This window comes from Nelusetta ayraudi, unplaced genomic scaffold, assembly GCF_046127955.1.
Source record: "Nelusetta ayraudi isolate G7.1 ecotype Tasmania unplaced genomic scaffold, CSIRO-AGI_Nayr_v1 ptg000039l, whole genome shotgun sequence".
NCBI lineage: Eukaryota > Metazoa > Chordata > Actinopteri > Tetraodontiformes > Monacanthidae > Nelusetta > Nelusetta ayraudi.
This window is the reverse complement of record NW_027466089.1, coordinates 2,050,083-2,076,127: the sequence shown is the minus strand read 5'-3', so window position 1 is coordinate 2,076,127 and position 26,045 is coordinate 2,050,083. Positions and strand designations below refer to the sequence as shown.

General features: G+C 45.1%; 6 protein-coding genes across 11 annotated transcripts; 4 read left to right on the top strand and 2 right to left on the bottom strand.

Moving 5' to 3' along the window:
* Positions 1 to 846: 846 nt before the first annotated feature.
* klb (klotho beta) lies at positions 847 to 6,282 on the bottom strand. The gene is made up of 6 exons (XM_076033035.1): positions 5,132 to 6,282; positions 3,796 to 4,309; positions 3,442 to 3,710; positions 3,090 to 3,346; positions 1,990 to 2,921; positions 847 to 1,573 (listed from the first exon to the last, which is right to left on the bottom strand). Exons 1-6 carry the CDS (start codon positions 5,885 to 5,887, stop codon positions 1,140 to 1,142), a joined length of 3,162 nt encoding a protein of 1,053 aa, XP_075889150.1. The 5' UTR covers positions 5,888 to 6,282; the 3' UTR covers positions 847 to 1,139.
* A 970-nt stretch (positions 6,283 to 7,252) lies between these two features.
* Positions 7,253 to 10,501, top strand: tlr1 (toll-like receptor 1). Of its 2 annotated transcripts, none has more exons than XM_076033024.1 (2): positions 7,253 to 7,480; positions 8,079 to 10,501. In XM_076033024.1, the coding sequence occupies exon 2, from the start codon at positions 8,086 to 8,088 to the stop codon at positions 10,489 to 10,491; it is 2,406 nt and encodes an 801-aa protein (XP_075889139.1). In that variant the 5' UTR covers positions 7,253 to 7,480; positions 8,079 to 8,085; the 3' UTR covers positions 10,492 to 10,501. The 2 variants fall into 2 exon arrangements, with proteins under 2 accessions (XP_075889139.1, XP_075889140.1); XM_076033025.1 differs by having other exon boundaries at positions 7,253 to 7,494.
* Positions 10,502 to 10,702: 201 nt separating this feature from the next.
* ints10 (integrator complex subunit 10) lies at positions 10,703 to 16,874 on the bottom strand. Of its 4 annotated transcripts, none has more exons than XM_076033026.1 (18): positions 16,288 to 16,874; positions 16,088 to 16,155; positions 15,900 to 16,003; positions 15,652 to 15,791; positions 15,479 to 15,560; positions 15,253 to 15,393; positions 14,954 to 15,128; positions 14,645 to 14,814; positions 14,371 to 14,513; positions 13,697 to 13,850; positions 13,508 to 13,590; positions 13,261 to 13,416; positions 12,794 to 12,902; positions 12,634 to 12,713; positions 12,385 to 12,547; positions 12,158 to 12,251; positions 11,772 to 11,840; positions 10,703 to 11,248 (listed from the first exon to the last, which is right to left on the bottom strand). In XM_076033026.1, the coding sequence occupies exons 1-18, from the start codon at positions 16,414 to 16,416 to the stop codon at positions 11,092 to 11,094; spliced, it is 2,217 nt and encodes a 738-aa protein (XP_075889141.1). In that variant the 5' UTR covers positions 16,417 to 16,874; the 3' UTR covers positions 10,703 to 11,091. The 4 variants fall into 4 exon arrangements, with proteins under 4 accessions (XP_075889141.1, XP_075889142.1, XP_075889143.1 ...); XM_076033027.1 differs by having other exon boundaries at positions 14,371 to 14,510; XM_076033028.1 differs by lacking the exon at positions 11,772 to 11,840.
* Positions 16,875 to 17,033: 159 nt separating this feature from the next.
* On the top strand, positions 17,034 to 20,442 carry LOC142892760 (mitochondrial nicotinamide adenine dinucleotide transporter SLC25A51-like). The gene is made up of 2 exons (XM_076033031.1): positions 17,034 to 17,187; positions 18,727 to 20,442. Exon 2 carries the CDS (start codon positions 18,800 to 18,802, stop codon positions 19,733 to 19,735), a length of 936 nt encoding a protein of 311 aa, XP_075889146.1. The 5' UTR covers positions 17,034 to 17,187; positions 18,727 to 18,799; the 3' UTR covers positions 19,736 to 20,442.
* A 270-nt stretch (positions 20,443 to 20,712) lies between these two features.
* On the top strand, positions 20,713 to 23,227 carry LOC142892761 (mitochondrial nicotinamide adenine dinucleotide transporter SLC25A51-like). The gene is made up of 2 exons (XM_076033032.1): positions 20,713 to 21,769; positions 22,213 to 23,227. The coding sequence occupies exon 2, from the start codon at positions 22,288 to 22,290 to the stop codon at positions 23,221 to 23,223; it is 936 nt and encodes a 311-aa protein (XP_075889147.1). The 5' UTR covers positions 20,713 to 21,769; positions 22,213 to 22,287; the 3' UTR covers positions 23,224 to 23,227.
* Positions 23,228 to 23,412: 185 nt separating this feature from the next.
* Positions 23,413 to 25,305, top strand: LOC142892762 (mitochondrial nicotinamide adenine dinucleotide transporter SLC25A51-like). 2 transcript variants are annotated; one of them, XM_076033034.1, is made up of 2 exons: positions 23,413 to 23,556; positions 24,139 to 25,305. In XM_076033034.1, exon 2 carries the CDS (start codon positions 24,216 to 24,218, stop codon positions 25,128 to 25,130), a length of 915 nt encoding a protein of 304 aa, XP_075889149.1. In that variant the 5' UTR covers positions 23,413 to 23,556; positions 24,139 to 24,215; the 3' UTR covers positions 25,131 to 25,305. The 2 variants fall into 2 exon arrangements, with proteins under 2 accessions (XP_075889149.1, XP_075889148.1); XM_076033033.1 differs by having other exon boundaries at positions 23,432 to 23,567.
* The last annotated feature ends 740 nt before the right edge of the window (positions 25,306 to 26,045 follow it).

Below are 26,045 nucleotides of genomic sequence, written 5' to 3'. Positions count from 1 at the left end.
CCATCCTGAAAGCCTTCTCCAATTGGTTAACCTGTTCATGATAGATTCATGCTGTTAGTGTTGTCGCTATCGCTGTTGTTGTGTTTATGTTCTTTTGTTCCTCCCCGGGTGGTTCGTTTGATCGCAATGAAATAACTCAAAACTTTAACTTCACCGTCAATTATTAGAAAATAGTTAACACGCAAAAATAGACGCGATGCCGTGAAGAGTAAGACTGTTTTGCTGATTACGTTTGGCCGATTGTGACGAGATCGCTTTATTTCATCGGAACAAAAGGTTGTAGATAAATAAATGTGTGCATTGTTGTCAGTTTAATACAGTAAGCGCCCCTGTTGTGTTTTTTATTTGTTTGTTTGTTTGTTTGTTTGTTTGTTTGTTTGTTTTAGCATGAAGAGTAGTCGTGAACAACGGCAATAGTCAGCCACTGACACTGTTTTTTCTTAATTGAAAATATAAGGTGTATGTTATGTTACGGTGTTAAAAAAAATAAAAAAATCAAAGGATTCAAAGGGAAACAAAACATTGAGATTGATGCCAAGGGCACTGTGAAGATATCCAATTTATTGATGAGAAAAGCAAATAAAGATGCGTTCGAAAGCGTCTAACAGAAGCCAAGCGCAATGCATAAACGACAATCACAATACTTGCTTTTGGCACAAGGGGGCGGTATTGCACCATACATATTCCACAGTTCTGCGGTTAAATTGTTGCGTACGCATTAAAAACCACGCGTTTAATGAAGTGGATACCACTCAGTTTATTTTAGTTTATTTATACAAATCGGAACTACTTTCAATTTTATCTAATAATATTTAAGATATATTACAAATTAAAGTCAATGTATAGTCTGATGGTATAACACATTCATCACAAATCTTTCATTTTAAGCCTTGAAAACGCATGTCTGTATTAATTTGGGTGTTCCAAATTAAATCATATTTTCAAACAGTCCTTATTTTTACACCAATGAGTGTCTGGTTTGGGAAACCAATCCAACAAATTACTCTCTCCCAATTTATTCTTTCCTTTTCTTTTTTTTTTACAGTGAAAATCATGTATACTCTTTATTGTCAGTAAATAGTTGTAAGGTGAACAATCCTGTGATGTGCACAGACAGAACAACAATGCAGATGTTCATCTCAGCGTGGAAAGTCATAGTGGTTAAAGCGAGCACAGGAGCACACGGGCATCTTCTTTCTTCTCCTGTTCATCCTGACAATGCCCCGCCCCCTGCCCATAGTCTGGTTTCTCTTGGTAATGATGACGGAGATGACAAGCGATGCCAGCATAGCAGCCGTGATTAGGAGGCACCCGCCAAAGACGAGCATGGCTTTGTTTTTGAACATCCACTCACACGCCGGGCAGTGCTCCCTCTGCTCACGTGCCCTGCAATCCTGGGTGGTGTTCTGAGAGGGGAAGCCGCCCCGATGCATGATCTCTCTGTAGACAGCGAGGGAGGCTTTGGCTCTGGATTGGTGGTGGGTTGAAGTGAAGAGGCCAAACTGGGGCACATTTCGATCCTGCAGCTCCCACACATAGAAACCCTGCAGGTTGACTCCATCTAACTGGCGTGCTGGAGAAAAACAGGACAAAGCAGGAGTGTGGAATGAAAATGATTTCGTAACGATCAAATGCAGAGCATTTCACCATTTCTAAAATCCTATTTGAATAAACAGCTTAAGTATATTGACACAAGACAAGCATTTACTGGCTGTTCTGTGGAGAGCAACACCTGCGTGCAAATATAGGTGAGCAAAGAGCCATAAAGGGCAAAGTATAGAAGCTACGCCCATCAAACACCATCACTGCGCTGTTTTCCTGCCCTCTCCTGTTTTTATTATCCTTACAGATTCACATTTGTGTTTTATAACAGGGAGTGACAAAGCCATAAAACCTGTATTTTACTACACTGGCACTGCATGTGTTCTGACTGAAAAACACATTACGTACATTAAAGTCTAATTGGGAATTTTAGAAGAATCATCCCACCTTTAAGAGCCTCTTGCAGATAACTCTTGAGAAAGTTCTGCCTGAGTCTGTCATCGACGAGCGCCGGGTCATCCACTCCACTGGCAGTTATGATTATGGGCATCGCACCGCTGTATCTCTGATGGATCCAATTCAAGGTCTTCCTCAGGCCCTGCGGTACAAGAGCCTGCCCCCGGCCAGAGAAGGGCCACGTGGGATCAGCAAGAGTCATACAGCCATGGGCAGAGGGCTGTTTCTGCTGAGAGCCGGCCGTGGATGGCGGAGCTGGAGAGACCAAACGGGTGGTAAAGTGGTTCAGTGCAATGAAGCTCAATGCACCTGCCAACTCCTCTTTCTCAGATTCGGTGAAAGTAGGCAGAGGGGATTCGGAGGGACCCATTTCTTGAGCTCTCTCCTCCAGATAGGATTTTATTTCTGCAGGATAGTCCCCCTTCCTGGGCTCATTTCCGTGCCTCGCAGCCAGCAGCGGGTCTAAAAAGCGACCGAGCTCAAACAGCAGAAATCGCTGCGCCGCCTGTGTGTGCGAGTCCAGGTACGGGTTCGCCGGCTCGGCCCAGTCGGCATGCAGAGCGAGTGACACCGGCGCCCTCCATTTGTCGAAGTGCTCCCTCTCATACAGCCTCCAGGCTTTAGCGTGAGCGAGGAGGAGGTTGTGAGCGGCCCGATGCGTCTCCGCGCCGCCCGAGTAAACGTCAACCAGTCGGTTGGGCTCGTTCATGGTGATCCAGTGTGAAACCCAGGGACCCAGCTGCTCGTAGCACAGCGCCGCATAGGCCAGAAAGGCCTCCACTGTGGTGTGGTTGAGCCAACCGCCAGAGTCCTGCAGAGGCCCAGGTAGGCCAAGGTTTGGGGCCCTGTTTGTGGGGTAATAGAGTACGACCACGGCCTCCACATCCAGCCTCTTGAGCTCAGTGAGGACACAGCGATAATACCTTTAAAGTGTCAAGCAGAGTATAGCATCAGGAAATAATGTGTGTAGACCTGAAATAAAGTTAGACCGTATCCATACAGAAGCGTTTAATAGTTCTGAAATTGCATCAAAATGAGTCAGACTGGGCTGTAAAAGTTAAAAAGGAGAGCGACCATCGGCGTCTTTCTACCTCAGAGCTTCAGCGTTCACACTGGAGAGGTCTCCCTGGGGTAAAATCAGCGCCCAGTTTAGAGCAAACCGATAGTGAGACGCCCCAGTTGATGCAAACAGGGCGACATGATCGCGGATCGACAAGAAGTCGGTGCACTGGGCTCGCCTGGTGGGCATCGTCACTCCTGAGACGGGACGCAACAATCCGTCGTGGCTCATGTTCCAGTGGTACAAATGGCTGTCGGTAAATTGTGGCGAGAAAGGGTAGAAGTGCACCTACAACCACAGACACAAAAAACAAATGGTTGAGGACAAATATTCAATATTTTCTGCAGAAAAATCACAAGCTTTGACGAGTTCTGTCCTCCGACCTGTAAAGTGGCATCAGCGATACCCCAGTGGAAGCCACAGGGGAAACGGCCTGCGACCTCTCCGGAGGTTTTATCTCTGGGGAAACCGTTGTGAGCGATGACGTGTCTGTAGTACTGAGCCGAGGTTTTGGGTGTCCTGCTTCGGTTCGGCTGATTGAAGTCAATGTAGAAAAGGCCTCGTCTGACTTCATAGCCTTTGTTCCACTCAAATCCATCCACCAATGACCAGGCAGAGTAGCCAAAAACATCCACACCATCAAATCTTATAGCTGTACAGTGGGGAAAAAATAATAAAACCTGATATTTTATCAGTTTATTATGTTCCCTACTTCCCTTTTTCAAAGCTACACTTACCTTGAAGGACCTGATTGATGAACCGCTTCATCAGATAAATTGCCACAGTGTCTTCCCTTCCCACATCGGCTTCGGAGAACCAGCCCGCCTCAGCAACCAGCACCTTCGGGTGCCCATACTCATGTTTTATCCAGGCCAGTAAGCGCCTCAGGTCAGGGGTCACGGACTGCCCATGCTGCACTATGGCTCGGCCCAGACGCAGGACGTTGGGCCCAAAGGACAGAGCGAAGAAGTCGGCCGTTCCGTTGACCCAAAGCCTCTCCTCGGCGGAGAAGGCGGGCAGGAGAAGGCCGTGCTTGTTTTTCATGGAGAGCGGGTAGTCCCCGTCACTGAAGATGGGATTTGCGAACCAGCCGAGGACGGCCTCCACTGACTGCTGGAAAAGCTCAACGTTAGCGGCCGTAGCTTGGCCCCTTTGAGGCTCCACCCAGTGGGACCCCAACACGATGGAGACTTTCCCCTTTTGCGCTGCGCGGAAGCCGAGGTTGTAGGTGTGCCATGCTCTCGCGTGTGCCTGGAAATGGCAGTTCAAATATTATTTTTATGTTGTATAGAGGTCGGTGTACAGAGATCCTTTATGATGTGTCACAGTAAGGCAGAAATACACATCAATAACAAATTGAAAAAATAGACAATGTACTTTTACCTATAGTCTCCAGTCTTTTTCAAGAATTTTTACTTGAGTCACTTGACTGATCTTGATAATAATATTATTGGTGTTGTAAAATCTTGTGTCTCGCATTCATTAAAGCAGATGAAACCTAGTTAGCACAATATTCTGTGATTGCTATTTTATCTATGCTTGAAATGCTTCAAAGACATTGTATGGCAGTATGTTATTGGGTAATGCCAAGACAGTATTCTTTAGTAAATAGTCACTTTCTTCTCTTGTGCAGTTTGGACTTGGGATATTGTGCAAACAGATAAGTAGCAAACAAGGAAGCAAAATGAAATGTAAAACACATTTGAAAGGCGCGGTCTCATGGTCATATGAGCATTCTGTAACGCAACACAGAATGTAATTTCACCCTGTTGACTGAACGTGCCATTGGCTCAGCCGCAGGGCTGTGAGTGAGTATTAATGGGACATATCTCCGAGACTTCCTGTCAGACACTTTTTCTCTCCCGCACAAAGTGCTGATGTGGTGGACTTTGACCCCGTTATGTGTCCTGTTTACAGGGTGCGTAGCCGTCAAATAAAATACAACCAACTTGACCTGCAAAAGATCAGTTTAAGAAAATGTTGCAGCTGTCTGGTAGAATTCACCAAAAAAAACACTGTGAAATATCGATTCACGGTGATGTCATTGTAATTCAGCACTCGCATTGAACTTACCCTGATCAGGTTGTGCACCACCACAAGCGAGGCAGCTGTTCCCCCTGTTTCCCCAGGAGCGTGCACACCTGTCCCGTACCCCTGCACCGCCACCAGGTAAGGATTGTGCATCGTGAGCCAGTACTTGACTCGGCCACCGAATGTGTGGAAGCAAAAGGCAGCGTACTCCTCGAACATCTCCACCAGCGTCTCGTTCCTCCAGCCTCCGTAACGCTCCTGCAACACCTGCGGCAGGTCCCAGTGGTACAGGGTGACGATGGGCTCGATGCTCTTGTCCAGCAGGTGCTCAATGAGACGGCTGTAGTGTGCTACCGCGGCCGAGTTGACCCGACCTCTCGGATCCCCGTCAGGGAAGAGCCTGGGCCACGACAGAGAGAACGAATATGACTTTACGCCGAGATACTCCAGCGCCTTCACGTCGTCCTCCCTGCGAGCATAGCTGTCGCTGGCCACGTCGGCGTCCTCGGTGGACAAATTAGAGGAGTGGACGAAATGGTCCCAGACGGACGGGCCTTTTCCCTCGACGTCCCACGACCCCTCTGTCTGGAAGGCAGAAGTCCCGGTGCCCCAGAGGAATCCTGGTGGAAAGCTGCCGTGGAGGAAAGCCTGGTCTTTGATGCTTTGGTCCGGTTTGGGTTGAGTCCAGACCTTCATCCCATCGCCAGAGGAGCAGGCGGCCTGGTACCAAAAACACACCAGCAAGAGGAGGGAAAGCAGGAAGCGGCGACGTGCAGGATTAGGTGGACTGCACGGCATTGTGACGGATCACACCTCGTCGTGATCAGAAAAATAAATCCACTACAAGGGTGTCATTCGAAACCTTTGCTCGCTGTTAAATTTCCTCTCAGCACAAACGGGAGCATCATGATGGTGGAGGATGGAAGGAAAAGTGTTTATCTCTCACAGAGCTCCCTCTTCTCCGGGTCCCCAGGTGCTGCTGTGTCCATCTGACAACCTGCTCCGACTTCCCTATCTGTCCGTTTGTGCACTCGTGCTCCCACTCGGCCCCTCCCATTCACATAACGTCCTCACATCACAAAGGTTGACTTGCAAGAAGGCGCGCAGGCGAGCGTGTAAACACCGGCAGTTTGCGTCGTTTTCCTGGGGAGTTACACAATTCTCCTGTGACATCATAATTATTAGATTATCATCAAACTCTTGGGAGGGAAAAAAGAGCAGTAATTGAGAGGATATCGCTGCGCTATAGGCCACACACACATGCGCACACACTCATACTCTCGCACACACACATATGCAGGAACATTCTTACGTCAATAATTAGCTTGCACTCTGATCTGACTTCCACATCTGAGGAGACGCACCACGCCGGGGCCGTCAAAATCTCCAAAGCTCCGTTTGTTGTCTTGCTTGGACGCAGTTTTCCCTCGAAAGGAGTTCTGAGAATAGAAACTCACATTAAAATCACATCAAAAACATCACACCCTGTTGTTTACCACATGGCCAGGAGCTGCTGAGCACCTTCCCAGTGTTCCTCCGAAATTCAATCAGACCGCGCAAGGTGGCGAACGAGACAGAGGCTTATATCGACCTTATTCAATTGACCCCCATGTGTCGCATGAGTAATAGTCACGTGGCGCGAGGAAACAGCAGTCATGCCAGGACGAAACGCTGAAGTGTGTATGTGTGGCTATTTTTTTGATAAAGCCTCTAAATCATGATACAACGGGACAGAGCTCATATGAGAGCCCCTTCCTCATTCTCCTTCATTAGGAACAGTTCCTACAGCTGTCTGGAGTAAACAGCCCAGTTTCCCAGGATACACGCTGCCTCAACGTATTAGTGGGAGTTAATTAACTTAGGAAATGGTCATCTACTGGCCTGAATGACCTCAGTGTGGTAGCTATGATACTAGCGGAAAGATGGCCTGAACCTGACTAAACACAGCACGGCAAAATCGGAAGAGAAGAGAAACATGCATGCTTTTGTTTTGAGTTTGTCTCTTGAATCATCTGGTACAAAATATTGATGTTTCTTTGACCAAAAAAAAGCTAACAGGCAAATGGTTCCTTAAGCAAAACGAAAAAAGATAACAACGGTTAAAGGAAGTGAAAAGAGGATGTAACACTTCTGCCTTATCGTCTCACGCACGGAACAGACACTTGCAGACAAACGAGGACGGAGTGAAGGCTGCTCACAGGCTCAATGAACAGCTTTCTTTTTTAAAAGTTTATCCCTGATTCTTTTTGAAAATGTTGAAATTTATTTGAACCAGCGACTGAGTCGTTGTTTTCCATAATCACAAACTGCGGCCAATTCAAGAAGAGTTTGAATCTAATATCTCCTCATTATATGGTGTTGCAGTTCTTTTTCTTCTTGTAAAACCCATCTGTCCTCTGCAAAAGGTGAGTAAAGTCTCGTCATTTTGTTGAGTTGAGGTTGCCTTTTGTGTGCAGGTCATTTTTTAAGGCATTATTATTTAAGTAAGATAATCTCAAAAACTAGAAATAAATACTAAAATAATATTGTTTGGCCAGCTGATCTGAAAGCTACTACAAACAAAAGTAAGCCTTTGTTTTTTAGGTTGTTTGTTTGAGTGATTTGCTTGTTCCATTTTTATAGAGCATAAAACAGATTTCTGGAAATCACCCCATTATGATCTTACAAAATGTTCATCTTAGTTTTCTTATATTCTGATTATGTTGTAGAAAGAAAGAAAGAAAGAAAGAAAGAAAGAAAGAAAGAAAGAAAGAAAGAAAAGCATTGTCAGTTTTGGAGGAGGCAAAACTCACACTTTTTGTGAGTGCTGTTAACAAAGGGCTAAATAATAATAATGCTGTTTTCTGGGAAGGGTGTTTTAGATTCAGTTTTTGGGTGATTGGGCAAGGTTGCCAGAATAAACACAAATGAATGATTAGATTATCAATTCAAGATCAATCTAAATTCATTTTCAATTCAATTCCCTGCATACTTCTTTGTTTGCATGCAGGCGAACAATGAGGACAGTGACTGGTGCCTTCGTGGCAGCAGCTACACTGCTAGGTTTCCTGTTGGGTGCTTCATTCGCCCAGGACATTGTAAACCTGTCATCTAAAAACCTCTCCGCCGTGCCGGATGACCTGCCACCAACGGTCGAGTACCTGGACCTGTCGTGCAACCGCATCACCGCGCTTCACACAGGAGACTTCAAAAACACCACTTCCCTGAGGTTCCTGAACATGTCCTGGAACAGTCTGGGGGAGATCCATCCCCAGACATTCCTCCGCACGCCCCTGCTGGAGAGTCTGGACCTGTCCCACAACGGGCTGAGGAACCTGTCAGGCCAGCAGTTCCTGCTGCACACGCAGAACCTCCTTATGTTGAATCTGGCCCACAATGAATTCTTTTCCATGAGGCTAGGAAGTGAGTTTGCATCTCTGGTAAAACTGACGGGGCTAGCTCTCGGAGCGAAAAACATCAACGTCGGCGATTTCAGAAATATTGGAGAGTTTAACCTTCGCAAGCTGTGCCTTTCCTTTGACGAGAATCCGGCTTATGAAACGGGCAGCCTGAAGGACGTCCAGGCCCGGAGACTTCAGATCGCCCTTGGCGGGGACCCATCAATTTTCCACAAGATGATTGATGACGCTCTGCGTCACTTCGAGGAAGTGGAGTTGCTGAATCTGACAGGAGGCTACAAAAACCTCAGTCAGCAGTTGACCAAGTGCCCAGAAATCTACACATCTCATCTTTATATCAAATACATATCCATCGACTGGAAAGACATGACCAACTTAGTCAGCACCTGTCTCCAGATATCTATTCCCCACCTGACGACCTCCGACATAGCCCTGTACAAGCTGCCTTACAAAGACTCACCTGAGGTCAAAACATCCAACACGACATCCTTCACAGCCAACCGTGTCGAGGTGAAGAATTTCTTTTTCGACCAGGAGGCCGTTTACAACTTTTTCATCAACATGCCAGTGACGAAATTTGCGCTCACCGAGATCTCGTTGATTCACATGACGTGTCCCAAATCCGAGAGCCCCATTCAACAGGTGGACTTCTCCCACTGCGCACTGTCGGACTCCATCTTTTCCAGAGTGGAAGATTTTGAAATTCTGGAATGCAAGACCCTGGTTAATGTGTGGAAGCTGAACCTGGTCGGAAACAATCTCAAGAGTTTTAAGGTGCTGAGCGAGCGCTTGCAGCACATGAAGTCTCTGCAGTACCTGGACGCCAGCCTCAACTTGCTGGTTTATGACGGCTTGGAAAAATGTCTCTGGCCATCAAACATCACCAAAATGATTTTGAACTATAATACTCTGACAGAAGCTGTTTTTAAATGTCTCCCGAATGAGATAGAGACACTCGTGCTCCAAAACAATGAAATTTCTGTGGTTCCTTCATCAGTTTTAAAGTTAGAAAAGCTGTCTGTGCTAAATCTCGGTGGCAACAGGCTGAGGGACCTACCAGTGTGCGACAGCTTCCCCGGACTGAGCGTGCTTCTGCTCAATTTAAACTCACTCCACACTCCGTCAGTGCAAAATATAGGGAGTTGCCCCAAACTGAAGACCTTAGATGTGAGTGAGAATCCGTTCATATGCACCTGTCCCCTGAGGAGTTTTCTGAGTCTCGGCGCCAAGTTCGAAAAGGATAACAACCACACGGGAATTGATTTGGTGGGATGGCCATCAGCCTACCACTGTGCCTACCCGGAGGCACTGAGGAACTCCACGTTAAACACGGTGACCATCTTAGAGATCTCCTGCAACACGGCCCTTCTGGCTGCCACCATATTGTGTCCGGCTGTGGCGCTGATTCTCGCCGGTCTACTGCTGTGCCGCCGCTTCGACATTCCCTGGTACCTGAACATGATCTGGGTGTGGACCAGGGCCAAACATCGGGCCAGGGTACGAGCTCGACGGGAAGATCAGGCCGGGGTGGAGTTCCACGCCTTTGTCTCTTACAGCCAACACGACGCGGAATGGGTGCAGAACTCTCTCCTGCCGAACCTGGAGGGCCCGGCGGGAGGCCTGAGGATCTGCCACCACGAGAAAGACTTTGTGCCGGGGAAGACCATCGTCCAGAACATCATCGCCTGCGTGGAGAAAAGCAGGCGCTCTGTGTTCGTTCTCTCGGGCCACTTCGTCAAGAGCGAGTGGTGCCACTACGAGCTGTACTTCGCCAGCCACCAGCACCTATCCCAGGGCTCGGACAGCGTGGTGCTGGTGCTGCTCGAGCCCCTGCCGCAGTACCTGATCCCGTCCAAGTACTACCAGCTCAAGTCCATGATGGGTCGCCACACGTACCTGGAGTGGCCGCAGGACAGGGCCAAACACAGGCTGTTCTGGGCCAACCTCAGAGCCGCCCTGCAGGCCAACCTGCCACCTGCAGTGGTCGCTGAACAACAGGGGTGAAAGGGTTTTGGATAGAAAGAGGAAGTCTGCAGGGGACAAACCCGAGGGCGCTTCCGAGACAGAAGAAAGGAAGAACGCCCCGAGACCAAGTGAGAACAAGTACACGTTGCTTTCTTTCCAGACGTTTTCTTTAACAAGTGAGGATACTTTTACAAAGATGTCTTACAGCTGATCTTGTTGTTTTGCTATAAAAAAAAAAAAGGGCTCAGAACATTGTTGAATGACATTTAATTGTAACATTTAAATAAACTAAAACAATTGGTCATGTTTGCAATAAAAAAAATAATAAACCAAAAATACATCCATAGTTTTGTCACATGATGAAGCGTTTTAAATGTGGTTGAGCTCATGACACTGATATCTTTGCACAAAAGAAGAAAACAAACACACAAAGAATGGATGAAAATACAAATATTTTTAGACTAGCAACAATGAGTTTCAACCCTCTTAAAAAGAGGGACGGGCTTTTCTTTAAAGTTTAGACAAGGGTAGAAGAAAATCTGTCCTGTGTTTAGAAACACCTTTAAGGGTTAAAAGTCATTTCAGCTGTTGCCGACACGGCAAAGTCGTATAAAAGTTCGGAAAGTCTGAGGCCAGGCCTCAAGGGAGCGACTGGATGATGATGATTTTCTCGTTGATGCAAAAGCGATGAAGCACATTTAACAGGTTTTCACCGCAGCGGGACACCTGCCTCTCCATGGCCAGACGGAAATCCTCTTTCACTCCTTTGGTGATTCCACGGGTCACTGTGTGATGTCTGAAAAAATAAGACAAACGGGGGGAAAGAAAATTTACACAACAATACGACATATCAAATGTGTATTATGAGATGATGCAAAACAGGAACTGAGCTTTGCACAGTAAAGGAAAAAAAAAATCATATTGCACAGTTGATGATGCAACAAACGACTATACTCATCATCATGATAGGAAATAAGAATACACATATACATACACACACAAAAAAGTGTCCACAAATGAAATGAACTCAAGTGTTATGAAAAGGTAAAAGAAAAAAAAAAAAAACGTAATTGACAACAAGACCTCCACAACCCTGGCAGAACGACGACGACAGTCATGACCACAGACAGACAAGCAGTGTCTCAAAGAAACAAACGCCGACAGGAAATCAAAGAACAACTAACTCTTAATGTAAAATGACGGGCCCAAAAAAAATCAAACTGGGGTTGTGGGGGGGGAATGACAAGCCTTGAGGTTGGGAAATGGAGGAAGGGGTGACTGGTGTGGGGGATGGGGGGGGGGGGATGGGCCTGGGATACCTGTCCATCGTCTGCACCCCATGTAGAAGAAGGGTGTTTAACTCCACCCCCAGGGCGGGACTAGGATTCCTGAGGGACAGCAACATTCAACAACTCTCAGTCAGTGACAGGGTGCATTCAAGTGCCTTTACTACCACAGCAACGAGCAAAGGAGTTCGACAGAAGCCTCTTTTTTTTTTTTTTTTTTACTCTTCCCTCCTCTCCCGATTTCCCCGACGCTGCACCAAAAGCCGCATCTGGTCTAAGCACAAATGTTCCCCCGCAGGCCGTGTCTACCGGACACATCGATAAAAAGGTCTTTTCATTTTTAAAAAAGAAAACGGCAACAGAACGGGAGTGTGCAGAGTCACGATGCCGGCTGAGGTTGGTGAAAGAGGCCGACTTACTTGATGAGCATTCCCTGGTTGGGCAACAGCTCCAGCTGAATCCTGCCCCCTTCTGGGGTGCGCAGGTACGCAAACTCCTCCAGCATGTCGATGTCTGACAGGATGTTGAGTTAAAGGAAGATACAATCACGTAAAAGCTAACAACGCCACAACCTAATTACGTGGCACAATTTGTCACTGTCTGACCCAGTCGTGGTTGAGAGTGTCGACACAACAGAAAAGGATACTGGTGACATAGTTGAAGAAATTCTCATACTGGAAGCTGCCCTGCTGACAGATCTTATCCACAGCCTTTAGGAACATCATCTCGCCGCTCGGCCAGTCGAGCTGCAGAAGAACCACGACGTGGCCCAGCGACAAGTCATCCCGGTTGTCAGTGAAGGCGCGGAGCTTACGGGACAAAAGTAAAGTTGGTTAAGACAGTTTCAATCAGTGGAACGTCGGTGTATTTTTGTTTGCCAAATATCTTAGGGTACCTTGAAACAGGCCAGCATGAGCTGAAGACAGAAGGGCAACACAGACCTACTACTGCAGGGAAGCAATCTCAGGTCGTTCCCTGTACACAAGAAAAATAGGTTGCTGAATATGTTATGACTGTATCCCACTACCAGTGACCGTATCAGAGTTTAATTTTACCTTTCTTTGTTTTACTCTTAACTCTGGTCTGATCTTCAGTGCCCTTTGTTGGCATTTGGCTGGGGGGCACCAGCCCACTGACCACATCAAGCAGCTTCTCACAGGCCAACTGGTAAACAGATACAAGACAAGACTAATTTTGCATGTGCAAAATGTGCTTCTTCTTTTTTTGCAATTGTGATCTTAATATATCTTAGGCCAACATGCCATTGTGTAATACATAACCAGTTCTGAGCAAACAAATAACTGGACTGCAACTGAAGTTATGAAAATGTGTTTTCAATGGCACCATCTGCTGGATAAGTGTTGTAATTATTATTAAAATTAACAGAACAACAAGGCATAAGTAAGGCAAACGGAAAGAATAGAAAACTGCAGCAACAAAGGCTGCACACATATACTGTAAAAAAAAAAAAAACATCCGTGCCTTCTGCTAATATTAGTCATGTTTATTTATGCTTAGTTACCCTGTACTCTCCCAGAGCGTAGTGGCAAGAGGCCTGCTGTATAAGCGCCCTGTGGTGCTCCAGACTGGCCTGACCTGAGGGGCTCTGCGGCCCAGGTGGAGGCTGCTGCACTGCAGCCATCTGGTGCAGGCTGGAGAGGGCCTTCCGATACTGTCCCTAGGGACACACAAATGTAGACAGAAGCAGGAAGTAATGTGAATCTGCACAGGAAGGGAAGCTGTAAAGTGTCTAAAAACGTGTTTCTTACTTGGTATATGATCATATCTGTGAGAAATATTCTGAACCAGAGCCAGCCGTCTGTCTTCCAAGACGCACAGATCTTCTTGAATTCTGCCAAAATGCAAAAGCTTAACATTTAATACATGTTTACTCAATACAAAAACAAAAAGATGGAAAGTATGTATTTTTATGCCATATGAAGACACAGGTTAATTACCAGTTTCCAGGCTGTCATGTGAGTGTAGAAGGTCCCAGCTTTCTCGTGCTGTGCGAAAGCTGTCCAGAGTCTCCGACCAACTGGGCATCTCGGTCTTGTTTACTAAAACGTGTCGACCGCGACCTTTTCCCAGGCCCTCCTCATCATCTGAGCTCTACAAGAAAATATAATAACAACGTAACAAACAACATATATATATAAATATATATATATAGTTTGGAGACACCTTCTCATGCAATTTTTTTCTTTCTTTACAACTTTCTACACTACACATAGATATTGAGCAAGCAAGATATATGTAATTATGCAGCTAAGAAAAATATGTTACATATGCTTTTTATGAAGCTATTAGCTATTTTGAAGAATTTAAATCTAAAACTCTGAGTTATCTTACACTTTTATTGTTTCCTACATAATTCCATGTGTGTTCATATGTAGTTTTGATGCCTTCAGTGAGAAACTGCAAATTCAATAGTCATCAGAATTTTTGGAAGAAAGAAATCCATTGAACCGTTTAGTACATGCATATAACACTGTGCACATAATGTGATCCACCAGACCTTCTGGTCAGCTTTAAAGAATAGTCAGGCACAATTCTAATTAATAATAATAAACATAAAAATGATAATAAAAAAAAATTTAAAAAAAATAAAAGAAAAAGAAAGAAAATGTACCATTGTCTTCTCTCTCCCGTCTGTTAGTTTGCGTTTTTTATGAGCGTGTTTCACCCCTCCTCTTTCAACCTCGACGTCATTATACACTGAGCTCAGATCCTCCACAAGTATCCATGGCCCTGAATTCAAAGCACTCACACCTGCTAAATATAACACACACCATCTGAGCCGTAACACACACCATTCACTGAAACAAATTGTGTAGAGCACAAGCAAGCAAATTAAAAAAAAAAAAAAAAAAAAAAAAAAAGAAAGAGGGGAAGCAGTAGCTCACCATGAAATAGTGCTGGCTGTACAGCAGAGACATACAGGAAGGCGCTGCGGAAAAGAACAAGTGCAGCACAAATAACGATTTGACTGCAGCAGCGAGACCTCGTGTCTCCTTCCAGACCAGGCAGGTAGCGACAAAGCTCCTTCACTCTCTGCAGCATATCAATGTAAGACCTACAACAGGGACATGGACAAAGACGACACATATTTCATTGAGTGTCATAGCGCTCATTAAAATTGCAAATGTTAATATTTTAAAGAAAATAAAAATCTAAAACACTGAAATAGGTACATAGGAAAAAATATGCTCTACCACTGTGTCTTGTCTCCCTGCCATTCACAACGTGCTCCAGCGATGGCCAGGATGTCCAACAGTCTCTCCCAGGGTTCTGCAACCAGTGAGGACTTCTCCGAGAGACCATCAATCACGTAACGTTGGGAGCCACGAGATACACCCGGTGACTTTAGGGAGCCTCCATCTTGAGATCCTAAAACAAACCATGGATGAGTTGTAAAGGCAGTTAACAGAAACAGGAAAAACAATTTAAAAGTTTTTGGTGTTTACAATTTGTCTGTGCAAAGAGAAAATGTGTTTGGAGAGCACAGTGTTACCATGTATCTGTGCATCAGATGAGGGTCCACGGGTGACATAGCCAATGTAAAATTCAGCTGCTTTCAGCATGTACTTCTGCATCAGGTTGGCTGGTAAGCGCATGTCCACATTTTTTATGACCAACGGAAGGACATCACAGACTGAAATTACACAAAATAAGTATAAATATATACATATTTTTGGCAAGTGAGGTTCCTAAATGAATATAATAAATATTAAAATCACCAAAAAGTTTTCTAAAGCAGTTGACTGGAGACTCCACATTCTCTGACGTCTCTGCCTCCAACAGTGTTTCTCCAAGATTCACCTGGAAGGAAAAAAAAGACAAACCCTCTTTTGTGACTTGCTTCTTCCCCAATCAAATGTCTGCACACAGGTGGGACGTTTTAGTAACTTACCCCGTGTTGGACGACAGACTCGGGAAAACGTTTCAGAAGCAGTAGCAGCATTTCTGCCTTCTCCAGGGTGTTGAAACACTGCTCTGTCGCTTTGAGTAGCATTTCACACTGTACATGACCGGGCAGTGTTTCAAAGAGACCTGTGAAAGACAAACATAGAAACATTTAGATATTCAGATTTCAAAACGTTAACAAGCCATGTCAAAAACAATGTCATAAAGTAGGATTAGTGTCTACACTCTTCTTACCTCGTAGAAACTGCGTATGTTTGTCTTGACAGTCGCTGCGCAGTGCAGCTGTAATGATACTTATCTCTTGCCACACAATGGGTTGATCTGGAAAGTTTATAAACCTAGAAAATGCACAAATGTCGACATTTAACAAGGACAACTATAACATAACATAGCTATTGAGGTGACAGTTGACCTCAACTCACATATCATACAATAGTCTCCCCGCTGATGCAGTCCTTTCTGCATTTCGCTCAATAATGTACATTTCATACTGTGGGAAAATATTAAGACAAATTAGAAGAACATGCATAATCATCAAACGCGCTGTGTAATAGATAAAGAGGGTGTTTGTTGTGAGGTTGGGAACACAAACATTAACATTTCACTGTTGCATTGATCTTACCTGTATGGTGAAATCCGCAGGGTAGAGAGTCCTTGCTGTTATAAGCCATGCTTTGGCCGCACAGGGGTCTTCAGGGACCAGTTCACGAGCTCTTTTCACCAAAAACTCGCAGTCTTTTTGCGCTGACATATTTCCTTTCGATCACTATAACGGCGGTCTAACCTCGTATGCGGTTCCAAGTCGACATAAATTTCAACGTTTCTTTGAAACACTTGTATAGCAGCGAATACATCGAAAGGGGGCAGGTTAAGAGCACCTTGATGTTAGAAAACTAGCCGCAGCCACACAAAAACAGCTAACTTAGCAGCACATCGCTAAGTAATGCTAACTATTACGCTTCATAACAACATCGGCTAAGTTTGATTGCAGCTTCGTGTTTTATTGTGATTTGGCTCGTAAGTAGCATTTAAATGTATCATAACAAGACAGAAAACGCCTTGAGTTTTGTGATATTAATCTTCAATAAGGACCATAACGCTACCCTTATTTACCGACACTCCTTTACGGTACGACACCACATTTGTGTCGTAAAACAGACGGTGTGCGTCCTTGTTCTTTTTTACGGTAAAATTCAAGGACTGTCAGATTTGATGTCCCCGTACTAAAGCAAAATTTTGTGCATTTGAGTTTTCTAGTAAATATCTATAGCTTTCAAAAAAATTAATCTTAACTGGAAAAAATAAAGACAATTTTGACGACATAATTCACTATACCCTGTGAAAGTCTGGAAAGAGCCATTTCCATGTTGGAGAGCGCAAGCGCAGAACGAACATGCGTCGCTGGTGCCTGTCAACTGCGCCTGCAGGACCTGTGCACGACCTATGGTCGTGTCCTAACCGCTTTCCAAATAGCTTCAACTTGCCGAACCAAAGACAGGACAACACCTTGTATACGCAGCAGGTAAAAAAATAATAATAATAAAAAAAATGGTTTATTGGCGCTCACCGTTTGGTTGTTCGTGACTCTTAAACGCTTATTTGATTCCAAACAAACACTTGCTGTCAACGAAGTTTGTAACCATTCATTAATACGAGCTCGCCCTTTTTTTTACACGAATTGGGCAGCCCTGTGCTGCTTAGCGATTTCTTTATTTGTTTACCGTAAATGGCATTCCGACCGTCGTGGTTCTCAGGTCACAGTCTATTTCCTTTGTGTTAAAAAAAAAAAAAAATTCTGACTAGCATGCAGAGAAGGCCCGATAACTGTAGCTACACTCGTTAGCAAGACTGGCCTTTGGATGACTCGCTTTTCAGCTACAAATGCTATCCTGTAGATTAGCCACGTGAATCCACGTATGCTACCACTTCTATCTTGTATGTCCTTACTGTTAACGTCACAGTAAATTGTTTATGCCACACGTTTGTGCCTGTTCAGTTTCGCTGACGGCATGGCAGGGTAGCAAGGCTGCTGCGACAGCACGGAGCTGAGAGCTGTAGGTAGTTTAGTTTTACAATGAATATATCCAGTCTGTTGGCCTGAATCGCCGGCTTCATATTAAGGGACTTACTTGGAAGAAATGACATCATTTGATATTTTGTTCCACTTACTTCTAACGGTTATCTTCATGGGCGGATACTTCCGGGTTTAAGACAGCAACTTTGACAAATATACTGGAAAACACTAACAACGTAAAATCGATGATTAAAAATAAACAGATCATCAGTCATTGTGTGTGTGATTCTGTGAACAATGTTGATGAATTAAATTTGGAAAATAACTTGGCACAAATACATTTTTGTCTTTACCTTTGTCGTGTTTACAGTGATATCGCGATGCCTCAAAGAAAAATTAGGTTGTCACCCCTTTTTCCCTTTCGTGGTAATCTGACCTCTAATGACCTCTGTTTTCAAATAAACTCTTCTGCTACGTATCCTTGCGTAGTCTTTGTCTCGAGGGCTTGGCTTTTTGGGGGAGAGGGTTCTTTATTATTTCTGTAAAGTCATGATGACAAGGGGCTATATGACGGCACTTTAAATGAATCTGGCTCCCGCAATACAGCTGCTCTCCCTGCCCCCGAAACGGTTGCAACATATCAACCTGTTAAATTGTGTCACAACTGCTGTGACAAGCTAGGACTGGCTGTCTGGAGGTTGAGGCTAATGGGACTTGGCTGATGTTTTAACAGATCACTCCCTTAAGTCAACAATTGCACAAACACATGATCTGAATCCATGAGATAAGAGTTGGATTACTAGTTTTTGGTTTCTATCTAAAAATTCAAACTAGAGTGTTTGACTTTGCTCAGCTGTGGAATGGTTTGTTTCATCATTTTTCAAACTGTTTTGGTTTCTTTCATTGCAGCCACGGTTGCACGTATCGTCAGGTTTAACTCTGCACAAGTCTGGGGTTCACATTATTTTGTACATACGTTATTGTACCCTGTCAAAATGCTCTATCAAAAAAATAACAAGGAAATATGGTTTTGTCTCTGTTTTACAGGGTGTTCGTTCCACAGAAGGGAATTGTACTAATGTGATGTTGGAGGAGAACTTTGTGCAGCAGTTGTCCTCTCATGGCTGTCAGCACCATGGACTCTGAGTCAGCCCGAACACCTCAGCCTCAGGCTGCCCTGACTAAAGATGGCCGCACTTTTCTGTCTTCCGGGGCCCTCGGTGCTCAACTGGGTGATCACGGAAAGCACTACTTTTGTGGCTCGATTGCAGCTTTTACCAACATTGTAGTGACCTTCCCCATCCAGAAGGTGCTGTTCAGACAACAGCTGCACGGCGTGTTGGCCACTGAGGCGGTTCGGCAGCTTCAGTCAGATGGGCTGAGAAATCTCTACCGTGGCCTGCTTCCTCCGTTACTCCAGAAGAGCACAACTGTGGCCATAATGTTTGGACTGTACGAGGACTTCTCTAGAGTCTTACTGGACCACGCACAGGGCAGTGGTTTGCCGGAACTGATCACTCGAAGCTTTGCTGCAGCTTTGGCAGGAATGGCGGAGGCGGTCCTGACACCGTTTGAGCGCGTGCAGACCCTCCTGCAAGACCATCGACATCACGGCCGCTTCAACAACACGGCACACACCTTCAGGACTCTGCTGTCAGAATACGGTGTCACAGAGTGTTACCGCGGCCTTGTGCCAATACTCGTCCGTAACGGGCCGAGCAATGTGCTCTTCTTTGGCCTCCGTGGACCCATCAAGGAGCAGCTACCACAAGCACACACCAGGGCCGGTCACCTGGCAAGTGATTTTGTGTGCGGAGGCCTACTGGGGGCGGGCCTCGGCATCATGTTCTTCCCACTGAATGTGGTCAAGTCTCGGGCTCAGTCTCAGGTGGGCGGACCCTTCCAGCCTTGCAGGGAGGTGCTTCTGACCGTGTGGAGGGAAAGAGGTGGAAGCGTGGCCATGCTCTTCAGAGGAGCTCACCTCAACTACCACCGCTCGCTCCTCTCCTGGGGCATCATCAATGCCACCTATGAACTGCTTCTTAAAGTCATGTAAGAGGAAGAGTGACAATGACTTTTTGAATTAAGATATTCATTTAAAAATGGAACAATGAATTGGGTTGCCATGTTTAAAAATGTGAACGTGAGGCTAATACTTTGCTGTCTGACATAGTTTCAGAAAATCAACAACTGGTAAGTTGCACTTCTGAGGGGCCAACAGTCAGTGTGAGAGACACACCACCTGCCATTTATACTTTTTTCCCCCAAGTATTTAAAGAAATATTGCACAAGCCCATGCAGACTGGTGCCAGGGTCCAATTGAAACCTGTTTGGTCTGTTGAAAGAAGTGTGGGGAACAAGCCAACCATTAGTGCTTTCTCCACAGTTGTATACAAGGACTTGGTCTGGAATCAAACTGTTTTAATTGAGCTGTTTTTTGTGCAGTGCTGTGTCTTTACTATTGAGAAGAGCTGTTTCTTGTCCACCACTGTGTAACTGAAACACTTGTCTGTTTTTGACCAATGAAATATAAGGTTGTTGTGAAGCAGAATGTTGGCTACCATGCATGTACACTGCCTCCACCTGTCCTGGCTTTTCAATATCAGAATGCTAATGTTTGATTTAAATGATCAAAAAAATCTGTAATATACATGGTTGTGGAAATATTGACGGGCAGACGTTGAAACTGTTAAGTCGTGCAAATGTTCTATTACAGTTGCCTAAAAATGTATATGTAAGTAAAACATTACGCTTCAACCAGAACGTGTGCAGTTCTTTATAATTGATTGGTTAAAATAAGGATATTGTGCAAGTTAGATGCCAAATGGGGAAATATTAATCCACAGAAACGGTTACGTTTATCCAAAAATAATGGTCATGCCTTAACATAAGCAGGTTTCAATCTGCGTATCAGGATCAGGAGTCACCTATTCAATTTGCACAGAAGTGTTGCGTGTTAAATTGCACTGTAACTGTGCATGAAAAAAACTATGAGAAAAGTTACATTTGAGAGAAAAAAAATCATTGTATTCACAACCTCATCTTCAAGATCATGAAGTGCACACAAAACTTTGCTTCCTAATTTTCGGAAAATATATTGTTTTCTAGATGATTAAATATAAAAGCAGAATGTAAATCAAAACAAAGAAGCTTCTGAACCCTACCTCATCACACTCTTTTCATCTGTTGCTCTGTCCCCTCACTACCACCCTCTGAACGAACAAGGAAAACGTCCAGTGACGATAAAGTATACGATGCCGCAAGCGTGTGACTGTCGCATGAATGGGCTGGACAAGCTTCTGTTAGCTTAACACAATCAAGAAAATATGACCAGACCAAGATGTAAAGTTACAAATTAGCACTACATTGTAATGTGCTAAAGCTTCATTTCAGTCTCAGCCATCTTATCTCACGAAAAGGGGTGGTTGCTTCTCGCTATTTATAAGGCTGGTGGGGCAACAGTTCCAATGGTTGGGAGGAGCCTGACATTGACATGGACTACCATGCACACACAGCTGGTCCAACACTGTAAACAGGACAAAAGAAAGAGTTCAAAATCAAGACTGAATGGCCATGTGATGTGAGAGTCAAGCTTGAATAATTTAACACCACATGAGATTCATATACATTTTTTTGTTTCCTTGTATCTGACAATGATAAAAGTTGCTTACTGCCCCTTTAAGGACCACCTACTTTTGGAAGAATTAAATGACGTTGGCACTTCAAAGTGTATTTTCAGCCATTTTTTTTTTAATCCCAACGCATTCCATGATTTAAAGTCATCTCCAGTCTTTCTTTAATTCTTTACCATCGACCATTGTCTTCTCGTTTGCCACCAGCCCAACATTAATTGTAGAAGTAGTGATATATAAAAGGTTTAACAGCAGTCAATGTCCAAGTGCTTAATGCCCAAATGTCTCTTAGGTCTCTTACAACCTATAGCTGAAGTACTGCAGGGCTGTGGAGTAAAGTTGGCCGGGCTGGAGTTTGAAGACCCTCCTGCTTCTCTACACAGCCAGCACTGAAGCATCTGCCCTCTCGATCTTCTTCCCACTTTCAGGTATAAAGTATCAACAATGACAAAACCTCGGTAAGGACCATTTCTACTCATTCCACACCCAGACTGACTATGGACTGAAGCAATGATTTGTATGTTTGGGGTGCTCCACAAAAAGCTGTTTCATTCATCAGAAGCCGCAGAAAATAGAAAGCAGTGCTAATGATTTCTGAGATTGTGCTTTTCCGTATATACTTATTAAATTAAAAAAAAAACAAAGCCCATTTCAGGTGACTTTTTTTTTCTGATGCCATTTTTAAAAAGTTGGATTTGTAACAACTGATTATCTGTTGTTTATCGCCCATAATAAAAGATAAAGGACGAAAATTTGGTTGACGTTAATATGTATACAAATTAATCGGCGTGACAATTGGGCACCTAACTGCTGAGTTTGTGAAGACTTGCATGCATAGGCCTTTGCTATTAGCTTCGTGATCATGTGCTGAGAGGTGGAATGTTTTCTCTGTCTTCTACAGCGAATCTGTGTCACAGAAGAGACTTGTCCGAATGTGAAGTCGGAGGGAAAACATTTTTGCAACTTTAATCATCTCATGGTTGTCAACACCATGGACTCTGAATCGGCGCCGACATCTCAGCCTCGGGCTGCCCTGATTAAAGATGGCCCCACCCTGCTCCCTTTTGACTCTCTGAATCCTCTGATGACTCATCAAGCCAAGCACTATCTCTGCGGCTCCATTGCAGCTTTCACCAACATCATGTTGACCTTCCCCATCCAGAAGGTGCTGTTCAGACAACAGCTGCACGCCATGTTGGCAGCCGAGGCAGTGCGCAAGCTCCGTGGAGAGGGGCTTGGAAAGCTCTACCGTGGCCTCCTGCCTCCTCTCATCCAGAAGAGCACTTCCATGGCCATAATGTTTGGACTTTACCAGGACCTCTCGAAAATCTTTCTGGACCGTGCAAGTGGCTGTTACACGCCAGAACTGGTCATCCGAAGCTTTGCTGCAGCTTTGGCGGGAACAACGGAGGCGGTCCTGACGCCGTTTGAGCGCGTGCAGACCCTCCTGCAAGACCATCGACATCACGGCCGCTTCAACAACACGGCACACACCTTCAGGACTCTGCTGTCAGAATACGGTGTCACAGAGTGTTACCGCGGCCTTGTGCCAATACTCCTCCGTAACGGGCCGAGCAACGTGCTCTTCTTTGGCCTCCGTGGACCCATCAAGGAGCAGCTACCACAAGCACACACCCGGGCCGGTCACCTGGCAAGTGATTTTGTGTGCGGAGGCCTACTGGGGGCGGGCCTCGGCATCATGTTCTTCCCACTGAATGTGGTCAAGTCTCGGGCTCAGTCTCAGGTGGGCGGACCCTTCCAGCCTTGCAGGGAGGTGCTTCTGACCGTGTGGAGGGAAAGAGGTGGAAGCGTGGCCATGCTCTTCAGAGGAGCTCACCTCAACTACCACCGCTCGCTCCTCTCCTGGGGCATCATCAATGCCACCTATGAACTGCTGCTCAACGTCGTGTGAAAATGACACCCAAATTACATAAAAGGAGATAACCTTTGACTTTACTCTACTCTTTGACTTTACTTTGGGGGATACGGGTGACTTCTTTGTTGATGCTCCAATCTAAAGGCTTTCCTTCAAACCCTGCCTTGAAAATTCTGATTCTAAACTTTGAACTCTGACTTCAAAGTAAGACATGTTGTAACCTTTTCAGCTACAAGGACCCACATTTATGGAGGGTCAAGCTTTTTTCACTCCACATGGGGTGACACTTGGACAACAATAATGTTGCATTGATGCAGCGTTTTGTGTCTTAAATGTGTCCCAGAAATAGCCATGTCTCTAAAAGAAGAGGTAGGTAAAAGGTAAAAGAGACAGAAATACATTTTGATTTTGCATTCATATATAGATAGATGTATATGTTGCCGTCGTATTTTGTTTTGGTTAGACGCGTCAACGCACATTTTTTGTGTCGACGTATTTATGTCATCGACATAATCGATGACATTGATGCGTCGCCCAGCCCAAGATCGTACTATGAGGACAACCAGGGGTGCTGTGTCAGTGACAGGGTTGTCATCCTCCCTGTTTCAAATCAGTGAATCACGAAAGACTTTGAAACTTTTAGATATTAAAAATTGCATATAGTTCCTTATGGAACAATAGTTGATTAACCAGTAGATCCAAATCTTGAATTAGGTACATTTTTATGCAATTATCGGATTTTCCATTGAACCCAACTACCAGGAAAATGAAGTGAAAAAAAAAAAACACAATTAAAAATGTTCATTTTAGAGCAAAGCTCAACGGATGCAGTTGGGTGAATTTGTACCCGTCAACAGCATGTGCACCACTAAATTCAGAACATTTTGAAGTTTAATCACTATTCCAGCTTAAGTAACCACTGTTTTTTGCTCATTTTGGGGGATGTTTCAGAGACTACAGCTGTGCTATTATTGTGATGTTGGAGGACGAAGCTCTGCAGCACTCAGCCTCTTGCGGCTGTCAGCACCATGGACTTTGAGGCAGCCCGAACACCTCAGCCTCAGGCTGCACTGACTGAAGATGGACACGATTTTACACCTGCTCTCAGTCGTCGGCTGGGTGATCACAGCAAACACTACGTTTGCGGCTCCATTGCAGCTTTCACCAACATCATGTTGACCTTCCCCATTCAGAAGGTGCTGTTCAGACAACAGCTGCACGCCATGCTGGCCACTGAGGCAGTGCGCCAACTTCGTGGGGAGGGCCTCGGAAATCTCTACCGTGGCCTCCTACCTCCACTCATCCAAAAGTCTACTACAAAAGCCATGATGTTTGGACTTTACCAGGACCTCTCAAGAGGCTTGGTGGAGTGCAACGATGGTAGTTGTTTGCCGCCGATTGTCGTCCGAAGCTTTGCTGCAGCTTTGGCGGGAACAACGGAGGCGGTCCTGACGCCATTTGAGCGCGTGCAGACTCTCCTGCAAGACCATCGACATCACGGCCGCTTCAACAACACGGCACACACCTTCAGGACTCTGCTGTCAGAATACGGTGTCACAGAGTGTTACCGCGGCCTTGTGCCAATACTCCTCCGTAACGGGCCAAGCAACGTGCTCTTCTTTGGCCTCCGTGGACCCATCAAGGAGCAGCTACCACAAGCACACACCAGGGCCGGTCACCTGGCAAGTGATTTTGTGTGCGGAGGCCTACTGGGGGCGGGCCTCGGCATCATGTTCTTCCCACTGAATGTGGTCAAGTCTCGGGCTCAGTCTCAGGTGGGCGGACCCTTCCAGCCTTGCAGGGAGGTGCTTCTGACCGTGTGGAGGGAAAGAGGTGGAAGCGTGGCCATGCTCTTCAGAGGAGCTCACCTCAACTACCACCGCTCGCTCCTCTCCTGGGGCATCATCAATGCCACCTATGAACTACTTCTAAAAATCATGTAAGGAACGAAGGATGGTGTCAGGATCCAATTGAAAGGTTGTGTACTGCAAAGTACACTTGCTAGTTTTATACAAGGAGTCCTTATTCGGAAAAAAACTTTGCACCAGAAAATATGTTGTGTATGTTCAGTGGGTGTTGTGCCAAATGAATGTATAAATGATGTTCATGCTTGTGGAACCAATGACTTGCGTGCAGTCTATTTTAAATAGGTCCAAGGCGTGGGTGTTAGATTACAATTGCATAAAAAGCATGGACACTGCATGAGAGTGCCATCTAACCACAGGAACCATTCTCCAATGAGAAGAGGAAAATAAATGTGTATATCAAATTGGAATTCTGTTGGCACAAATTTGTCGAAGTATCCTCAAATTTGTCGAAGAAGCCTCAAAACAAAACATTTGATCTTGATTAGATCATACACCATGAATTTATTCAACTTCACAAATTGAGTATTTCTCTTTTACGATTCTCTTCTCGTCACTGGTTTCCACATGTAATTCTCTGTTCCTCCCCCTGCATCCTCCATATCTTTTCCAATCTCATGCCCGTTATCCCATTTCTCCGCAACAACTGTTGACATAATGGGCTCAGATTTCAAGCTTGAGTAGATGGAGCCACCACGCTGTAGCTTATGCAGTGAGGAGACACACATTCACACAGACATAGCGAGACTTGACAGAAATGGTGCTGAAAATAGCCGGGCAGAGGTCACTTCTCACTTGCACTAAAAGCTAAAGCTGCTATGTCGGAGCCTTTCTTTCCATTTGGACTGGGATAAGTGGGCTGTGTTTTCATGGTCTCCTGTGTTAGCATCCACTTTCAGTAAAGCACAGATCACCTAATCTCTCCGTGAATGTGAACAAACATTGACCAAATCTTCCTCTGCTCTTTAAATTTGCTTTTTCATTTTGAGTTGA